This window comes from Zingiber officinale, chromosome 1A (genome assembly GCF_018446385.1).
Source record: "Zingiber officinale cultivar Zhangliang chromosome 1A, Zo_v1.1, whole genome shotgun sequence".
Taxonomy (NCBI): Eukaryota; Viridiplantae; Streptophyta; class Magnoliopsida; order Zingiberales; family Zingiberaceae; genus Zingiber; species Zingiber officinale.
Window position 1 is genome coordinate 165,937,665 of NC_055987.1, and position 9,740 is coordinate 165,947,404.

The 9,740-nt window shown below is 38.3% G+C and overlaps 1 protein-coding gene across 4 annotated transcripts; it reads left to right on the top strand.

Annotated features, from left to right (window-relative positions):
• The first annotated feature begins 778 nt into the window (after positions 1-778).
• Positions 779-7,108, top strand: LOC122038292 (C2 and GRAM domain-containing protein At1g03370-like). Of its 4 annotated transcripts, none has more exons than XM_042597953.1 (10): positions 779-1,093; positions 1,858-2,174; positions 2,411-3,658; positions 3,771-3,953; positions 4,770-5,053; positions 5,151-5,267; positions 5,571-5,833; positions 5,922-6,090; positions 6,168-6,440; positions 6,525-7,108. In XM_042597953.1, the coding sequence occupies exons 2-10, from the start codon at positions 1,871-1,873 to the stop codon at positions 6,714-6,716; spliced, it is 3,033 nt and encodes a 1,010-aa protein (XP_042453887.1). In that variant the 5' UTR covers positions 779-1,093; positions 1,858-1,870; the 3' UTR covers positions 6,717-7,108. The 4 variants fall into 4 exon arrangements, with proteins under 4 accessions (XP_042453887.1, XP_042453889.1, XP_042453886.1 ...); XM_042597954.1 differs by lacking the exon at positions 779-1,093 and adding an exon at positions 1,473-1,595; XM_042597955.1 differs by lacking the exon at positions 1,858-2,174 and having other exon boundaries at positions 782-1,093.
• Positions 7,109-9,740: the final 2,632 nt, after the last annotated feature.

The window sequence follows — 9,740 nt, forward strand, 5'->3', positions numbered from 1 at the left end:
TTTGTAATTCATCTGCTCTTCGCCCTATATCCATTAAATTAAAGAGGTAATGCCCATTAATGCAGTTGTTAATCCTTTCAAATAGTTAATCAGAAATTTAAGAGTATAATTGTGATGTATTGTAGAGATTTTTCTCAAGCCAATTTATTTTGATGGTGAATTCATCCTTTCTAAATTAATTGATTCAAACAATTAAATACATAGATTAAAATAATAAATAAAGAAAGAATGAATAGTAAAATGCTCGATTATCCCTTGAAAGCCTCATTTGTCGACTAAAATTAGTTTTAAAATACACACATAAATTTTATATTCTCAAATGCCTTGATTTGAAGTATTCCCTCCTTTACTCTGTCACCAATAATTTTTTTTCAAGTTAAAAAACATTTTTAATTTTTTATTTATTTCTAAAACATAAAAATTATTTTTTAAAAAAATATGAAAAATAATGACGTAAATAACTTTAAATAAGATTAAAATAAAATTAAAATTTTTTATTGTGTTATTCTTGACTAATCAAGCAGTTATTAACTCTTTTTCTTTAATTGTTGTCTCTTTTATCCGAATTTGTTTCTAGTTTGCTCAAACCTTCCCGTTACAATATATTTAACTCGGTAAGAAATGATTTATTTATAGAAAATATTAGGAACAAAAAGCATTTTTATTTTTGATTTTTTTTTACTATCCACTGTTAGCGGCGCTGCTTCGCAGCTTCCAAGATCGATCGCGTTGGTGCATCCTCTACTTCATAGTATCAATCTCTGTTTGGTTGTTTTTCACTGACTCTCCAGGAATCGAGAACAAATCGCCAGTTGTTGCCTGAAGTGAACTGATAGATCACACATTTGGATCGGATGATTCGTAAATAGGCAAACTTTCGAGGGAGGAAGGCGGTGATGATTCCGGAAGTGAGTTCATTGGAGTTCCTTCGAGCGTGATTGGATTTGACGGGACGGTAAAAACCAGTTTCATTGCGGATAAAAAAAGCAATTTTTGACTTGTGGTATTTTAATCCCTGGAGGATTCAAAGTCAACAGGGACGACGCGGGGAGACTGAAGAAGCAATGAAGGGGCAGAAATGAGAGAGATAGAGGTGAGTTCTTCTCTGAAATCTATTCTCCTCTTCGTCTCTCTCCTTCCCTCTTTTTTTTCTCCCTTGTTTCGTGTCCGGATTTCCTTCTTTATGATGCGGGATCGAGAAGTTAGGGTTCCCTGTAGCTAGCCAAAGTTTGCGCGCAATACTCGATTTTGATGGCCTCGTCGATGTCTCCCCTAGGAACCGCCGATCTTATTCTTGTGCTTGGATCGGTTATTTTGTGATGCTTTCAAGGACGCCGCTCTTTGTTTATGATTGTGATTTCACTATCATACGATATTAGGGCCGTTGTTGGATTCTCGTTTTCTCTGATCAGAGGAGGGGACAACTAAGGTTAAGATTGTCGGGAAACCTTTTTTCTTTTCAGATTCTAATTTATTGTTTTTGTCCCCTTTTCTCCCTTTTTCGTTGTTGGCATCGTTAGATTCTCCGCAAGTTCCAAAATCTCTGAATGTACTGCAAACGGCAAAACCAACCAGAAACAACTAAATCCTCAAAGGTTATCAGATTTTGCCCTTGTTCAAACGGCTGCTACTTCTCTGTAGTGTGTAATATTTTCGGTGCCTTCGACTACTGAAGTAGGTCTATCTGAAAATTTGTCTAAAATGAAGCTCTTGGTGCATGTTATCAGATTTTGCCCTTGTTCAAACGGCTGCTACTTCTCTGTAGTGTGTAATATTTTCGGTGCCTTCGACTACTGAAGTAGGTCTATCTGAAAATTTGTCTAAAATGAAGCTCTTGGTGCATGTTATTGAAGCCAGGAACCTTCTAGCTATGGATCTGAATGGTTTGAGTGATCCTTATGTGAAATTACAGCTAGGAAAACACCGAGCAAAAACTAAGGTTGTTAAAAAGAATCTCAACCCTTTTTGGGATGAAGAGTTTAACTTTCGGGTGGGAGATCTTAGTGAGGAGCTCATAGTGAGTGTCTTGGATGAAGATAAGTACTTCACTGATGATTTTCTGGGCCAGGTGAAGGTTCCACTGTCCAAAGTATTGGATTCTAGCAATTTGTCACTTGGAACGACCTGGTATCAGTTGCAGCCCAAGGGCAAAAAGTTGAAGAGCAAAGATTGTGGTAATGTGCCTACTTTCATGCATACAGATGATGATTGAAAAATCTGTTAATATAGTTGCTAGGGTTGTTAGTGTTATTCTTTACATCAGCTCATGTTTCAATGGACAAGTTTTCTTATTAAGTCTTTTTATTTAAATGCTTATTTTGTCTCTGTCTCGTAATGGCTTTCTTTTCTTCTCATTGCTGTTTGCAAGTATGATTATGGAAGTAATGTACTTTGTGGTTTTATCCTGCAGGAGAAATCTGTCTCACTATATCCTTGTATCAGAAAAACATTGAACAAGCAGTGCGTTCTGTTTCTGATGATCTCATATCAAACTCTGATAGGCCAAGTGAGTTGACAAAGGGAAGGAATTCAGTCTCTTCCAATGGTGATACAGAACTAACTGCTGTGTCAGAAACTAATGAAATGGACTCTCTCAAGGAAGACAAAATGAATGCAGTTACTTTTGTGGATCGAGTGTGTCAGTTTTTTGGTGGGAAAAATTGTGGGACCACTTGTTCTTCCAGTAGGGATGTTAGCCCAGAAAAAGTTCAAGTTTCATCAACTGACGAAACTTTGACTGTGCAAACAGTTGATGCTGGCTCTGATGTCCCATATGATGAATTATTGAAAATCATAAAACCAAAGTTACAAGGAGTTGAAATGCTTGCAGATTTGCCCGGGGGTGTACTCCTTGATCAATCTTATTCTACTGCTCCAGGTGATCTGAACTCGTTTCTCTTTTCTCCAAGTTCAAATTTTTGGCAATCACTAGCTGACATTCAAGGAACAACTGAATTTCAAGCTGGACCTTGGAGACTAGAAAATGATGGAGAGACATTGAAAAGAGTGGTCACATACACGAAAGCTGCAACAAGAATAGTGAAGGCTGTGGCAGCTACAGATGAGCAGACTTATCTGAAAGCTGACGGGAAAAATTTTGCTGTCCTGTCAAGTGTAAGCACCCCAGATGTGCCTTTTGGTAGCTCTTTCAGGGTAGAGATTCTTTTCTCTATAATGCCAGGCCCTGCATTGCCATCTGAAGAACAATCATCACGTTTGGTAATATCTTGGCGCATGAATTTTCTGCAGAGCACAATGATGAAATCAATGATCGAAAACGGAGCAAGGCAAGGTTTGAAGGATAGCTATAGTGAGTTTGCTGATTTCCTATCACAGAGTATCAAACCTATTGATTTAAAAGAAACTGCTACAAGTAAGGAGCAGATTTTAGCTTCTTTGCAAATTGAGAAGGAGTCTGGCTGGAAATTAGCATATCGGTTCTTCGGGAACTTTACAGTTTTATCGACTGTGTTTGCAATATTATATGTTCTCATTCACATCATTCTTGCAAATCCTAGTACAATCCAGGGTCTTGAATTTCCTGGCCTAGACCTACCAGATTCAATAGGTGAAATTGTTGTCTGTGGAGTTCTTGTTCTACGAGGACGGCTTTTTCTAAACACGGTAGGACGCTACCTACAGGCCAGGAAGCAAAGAGGTAAATGCTCTTTAACATCAATTTGCCCTAAGCATCTCAATTACTTTCAAATAGTACTTCTTGTTTCAAGTTCATTTCATCATGTTGCATATCCTGTGTATTGAATCTGCAGGCAGTGATCATGGGGTCAAAGCACAAGGGGATGGATGGTTATTAACTGTTGCTTTAATAGAAGGTAGTAACCTAGCAGCTGTGGACTCGACTGGATATTCTGATCCTTATGTTGTCTTTTCTTGCAATGGAAAAACTAAAACAAGCTCAATCAAGTTCCAAACGCCAAATCCTCAGTGGAATGGTAACTATTCATTTAACTTTGGGCAATGTTCTTCTAACACCTCATGGTTTAGTGCTTTATTATCTCAGCATTGCAATAGCCATGCTAAACTTACATGCTTCCAGCTAGATCTTGTTAATTTTTTCGATTTTTTTTATAGTAAATAACTGAATATTCTTTGTTAGTTTCTTTAAGTCAATGGTAGAGTTTAGGTTGGCTTTAAACAATATTCATATACACATCTCATATTCTATCAGGATGAAATTTTACTTCACAATCCTATCCAGTTTTAATATCCCCTCTAGATACTGGTTTTTCAGTAGCCATGCTAAACTTACATACTTCCAGCTAGATCTTGTAATTTTTTTTTTTTTTATAGCAAATATTCTTTGTTAGTTTCTTTAAGTCAATGGTGGAGTTTAGGTTGCGTTTAAACAATATTCATACACACATCTCATATTCTATCAGGATGAAATTTTACTCTACAATCCTATCCAGTTTTAATCCCCTCTAGATACTGGTTTTTCAGTACGGGAAACTGGTAGTGTAAAGGTTGGTAGTTATCATCTACCGGATTAACAAGGAAATACTTCTTTCAACTCATTTGGTCTGGAATTTTGAAATTATGATGCCACATCTGACAACTCATTTGTCATTTATGCACAATCTTGTTTTAATTTGTTAGAAGATTTTAAATCATAGTTTGACCATTGTACTGCCCCATGCATGGAATTAAATGAAATGCACACCAATGATCAAGTCGATAACTTTTTGCTTACATTGGCTTCTTTTTATTGCAGTGTTTGTTCCTCTAATTATCAATATTTAACTTTTCAGAAGTTTTTGAATTCGATGCTATGGATGATCCCCCATCTATGATGAATGTTGATGTTTATGACTTTGATGGACCTTTCGATGAAGCTACATCCCTTGGTCATGCTGAAATTAACTTTGTAAAGTCGAACTTATCGGACTTGGTTGATGTATGGATTCCTCTTGAGGGAAATTTAGCTCAGACATGTCAGTCTAAGCTACATTTGAGGGTTTTCTTAAACAATACACGAGGTAATGAGGTTGTCATGGAATACATAACGAAGATGGAGAAAGAGGTTGGAAAAAAGGTAAGTTTTTTTCATGTTTGTATTAGACAATCCTTTTACTGGTTTGGTCTTCAAGTTTAGTGTACTAATTTCATCTTTTGCACCTTTTAACATGTAGATAGTCTTGCGGTCTCCTCAAACGAATTCTGCCTTTCAAAAGCTCTTTGGTCTGCCACCAGAAGAGTTTCTCATCAACGATTTTACTTGTCATCTGAAGCGTAAAATGCCTACCCAGGTATTTATCTTATTTCTACTTGCTCACATTAATCGTTTTTTTGGACGTTAATAATCTCGTTTAAATAGTGTAACATTTCATGTGTTCAAGATCTAATTTGCATAGTACCTGTTATAATCATGATTATGTAAACCAGTGTAGGCTTGTTTTATCTTATCAAAAAATTAGGTGGTAGATTATATGACCCAATTACAAATTTAGGCATGTTCTACCTGATCAAACTGCAAAAAGGGGAGTAGCATTAGATATGCACTATCGTGGGTGGATTATGGTTATGTAATAGGCATGTTCCTTATTTTTCAGGGTCGCATTTTTCTGTCTCCTAGAATAATTGGCTTCCACTCTAACCTTTTTGGACACAAGACCAAGTTTTTCTTTCTTTGGGAGGATATTGATGATATACAAGTGGCTCCTCCATCACTGGCAACTATGGGAAGCCCTTCTCTTTTAATCATCTTGCGCAAAGGCAGAGGTATGGATGCAAAGCATGGAGCTAAGGCAGCTGACCCAGATGGAAGACTGCGGTTCCAGTTCCAGTCGTTTGTTTCATTCAGTGTTGCTAACAGGTAATTTTGGCAAAAGATATAGAGCAACATTCTGTTCGTCGAAGCTTATTTTAATTTTTAAGATGATAAGAATAAAAATGACCAACAGGACAATCATGGCTCTGTGGAGAGCTAGAGCCTTGACCCCTGAGCAGAAGATGCAGTTACTTGAAGAAGAATCTGGAGCAAAAAACCTGCATAGCGAAGAGAGTGGGTCCTTCTTAGGGTTAGAAGATGCTAAAATGTTGGATGTCTTCTCCTCCGTTATCGATCTCTATGTAAGATCTTCCATTATTCGTGCATGTTTATTCTTGTCAAACTGGAATCAATATAACAAACTTCAATGCATGATCAGATTAATTCGCTGATGGAGTTATTTGATGGAGGTCCTGTGGAGCAAAGTGCGATGGAAAAAATTGGATGTGTCGACTACACTGTTTCTCAGTGGGAACCCGTACGAGCTGATGTGTACCAAAGGCAAATTCACTACAAATTTGATAAAAACTTGTCTCGTTATGGAGGGGAAGTGACGAGCACCCAGCAAAAAACTCCTCTGCCTGATAAAAAAGGGTGGCTGATTGAAGAAGTGATGGCTCTCCAAGGTGTTTTGCTTGGGGACTATTTCAACGTAAGCATCGTCTCACAAGATCATAATTTGGAGTCGCGATGTGCCTATATCGTCAAAATTTGTCTCACCTTCTTTTTTCTGCAGCTTCACTTGAGATATCAGATTGAGGATCTGTCCCCTAAACTGAGAGCATGCAATGTGATCGTGTCATTGGGGATAGCTTGGCTGAAGAGCACCAAGCATCAAAAGAGGATAGCAAAGAATGTTATATCAAATTCATCACTTCGACTGAAGGACATGTTTGCACAACTCGAGAATGAACTACACACAAAGTAGACTCACGTCTCCAATCTAACATAGATTTCTCCAATTCCACAGATCATAAAAGAGGATGAATATTACTACATTCATCCCAAAGCAAAGGTTTGCCAGAATTTCACATCTTTATCCTTACTGGTATTGACTGAGCTATCGAGCATAAACTCCAGATACGAACATGGAAAGCTTGATCTTGGAGATTAAGAAAGAATATTCATCATTCTTTTGGTTGGTTTTAGGAAGCTAAAATGCGAGATTAATGTAACGATGTCAAGACTTGAATAAAAAGTTATTAGTAAACCAGCTTCTTCTGCCCTTGTTTGAGCAGACAAGAACATGAGGAAATGCAATGTGCATAGATGATTTAGTGATGACAAAAACTAATATCACCATTGTTTTAGTTTGTTAGACATAGAATTGTTAATCATCGGTTTGGTTTCAGTCGACAAATAGAGAGATCGCGTAACTTGGATCCCCTATAGTGTCCATTTCATGCCAAAAGATACTGTGTTTAAGAAAACAATCCATTGTTTTCTTTATTTTTCAAGATTTTTGTAGTGATTTTTTCTTCTTTCTAAGAAAATTAATTATCTTTTCTTAGAAAAAAACTTCTTGTCTGGTTTCACAAAGTTGATGTCATCAATTTTTTGGAAAACAAAAATCGAAATAATTTTTTTTCGTGAATCCATGCATATATGTAAATTGAGTTGGTCCTAAACAGGGTGGCACTCATTCATGATAATACATACATACAATACTTGGACCGAAGTGGCTAGTAATTTTTCTACCGATGAGCCAAGAGTAAGCTGAGCTAGGTGGACCGAACTGCATATTTGGATATATGACTAAGTAGGGGCTAGCATGTGGTTTGGAGTTGAACAAAACTACTAAGGATACCCTTTTCGGCTTAATAGATCCAATTGATAACCCCAAAATGCTGAAAGATTGGCATTCTATCAAACTTAAAGAATCCACCTTATCTCGGACATCATCTCTAACAGAATATCAGGTCAACCCAATTTACCACACAGCAACATACCTAAAATATAAGGGTGCAGGTTAGAGAAGTCAGTATAAATAGGTCTCATAATCTCATGTTATATAATATGTGGTAAAAATGGCGATTCGCTCGCCCCAGCGCCTCCGTCAGTCTGTCTCAGGACTAACACAAAAGAGGTAAATCACGATAACTAAAGAAGCTAGTACGCAATGGGAAAAGATACACAGAGACCAAGAAATTGCACCTTGACTATCCTGAGGTTCAAACTCATGCTCTTAAGTGACAAGCTTTTACGTACTAACCATTCCAACTAAACCCATGGGGACTAATGTAGATGGTAGATTTACATCATAGAAGTAAGCTTTGAATTCCTGGAGTTTATTTCTAACAATAAGTTCCTCCTAGTTATATCGTAAATTACCTTCCTTTCCCAAGATCTTGGGATGGATAGTTATCCCATTTTGTTGCATAAAAAAAATGGTGTAGATATTTATTGGAGATAATAAAAAACTATAAAATATTTAATCTTTACCTAATCTGTCGAGATAATATTGATATGCTGTTTTAAGGTTGCCAGAGGGATAAATTACTTGGGATGACTGAGCTATTTGAGAAGGTAGTTATTGAGTGCCTGAGCAACCCAAGTATTGAATGTCCGAGCCACATAGTGCCGAATGGGTTGAGCTATCAAGTGCCTAAATCGATCGAGTGTCGAGTGGGTTGAGCTGTCGAGTTCTCGAACCGAGCTGTTGATTGTTGAGTGTTGAATCCAAGTGGGAATCTAGGCTAAGTTCTAACAAATACCTCTTGTTGGTCCCTTGATGATCGGCTAGAGGGTGTGAATAGTCAGCACAATAAAGACAAATCTTTCTTGACTTTATAGCTATATTAATATAAACACTTGTACAAAAGAAAACTAATCAAACAAAGAAGAGGCTCAGAGATTTTACTTGGTTACAATTAGGGAGGTTGTTAATGCAAGGAAGATGAAAAGCTCACTAAACAATCTCCTTCAGGCGGAGAAGCCTCTTACAGCAATTGAAGCACTCAATTACAGAACAAGACTAAAGAATAATCAATTACAAGTGTTGTTGTAACCTTCTGGGACCAAGACTGTATTTATAGCTATGGTGGGGGTGCCTAAAAGGGTTCCAAGCACCTGGAGAGTGATAAACTTGTATCCCCGTCACAACGGCTCGCGACACCTAGCGTGTCAATAACTTTTTAGGTTCGGGGGCCTGTACTAGTTCCAGGCGCCCAGACCGGGTTAAACCCGCTCTGCGAGGCCGCTGAAATAAGACGCCCTTGGGCTGTCCCGAGGGGTCCAGGTGCTTGGACCAGGTCGGGGCGCCCGGACTTAGGTACGAGCTCTTGGACCGGAAAGTCAACCTAGTGTTACTTTTCAGTCCCGGTCTTCTGCTCCGGTTCCTCTCGTATTGGTCCGGATCTTCTGCTTCAGTTCCACTCGCTTGGGTTATTTCGGTCATCCGGAATAGGACTCACCCGACCTAACTTCTGACCTTCTCGAGCAAATTTCCGCTCCGACTTCTCGTCCTTCAGAGAATGTTGTGTGCCTCCTTCTCACCTGCCTGCGTACTTTTTCGTAGCACCTAATACCTCAGACGCACCGAGCCCGTCGGCTCTCTTCCATGCCATCATTCTCGCTAGCTGCGTCTTTCGCTCGACTTCCTATACTCCTAAGTTCCTGCACACTTAGACATAGGGGTTAAATACCAACATGACCTAACCTGAGTTGGTTGATCATATTAAAACTACCTTGGGGTTCTAACAAAACCGAGTCCAAGTGAGAATCCGAGTTGAGTTCTACCGAGTGCCGAGTCCAAGTGGTAATTCAGGTTGAGTTCTACCAAGATCTTCTTGAAACAAATTCGTCTCCTCTAGGGTACTTCAAGGTTACATTGAACGATTGTTTCTCAGGATGCAATGACAAAACTACAATCATAACCAAGTATTGATTGTTTGTGACAAACAGAATGGTACCCAAACGTTATCACAAGAAATAACAAAAATTGCCAAGTGAC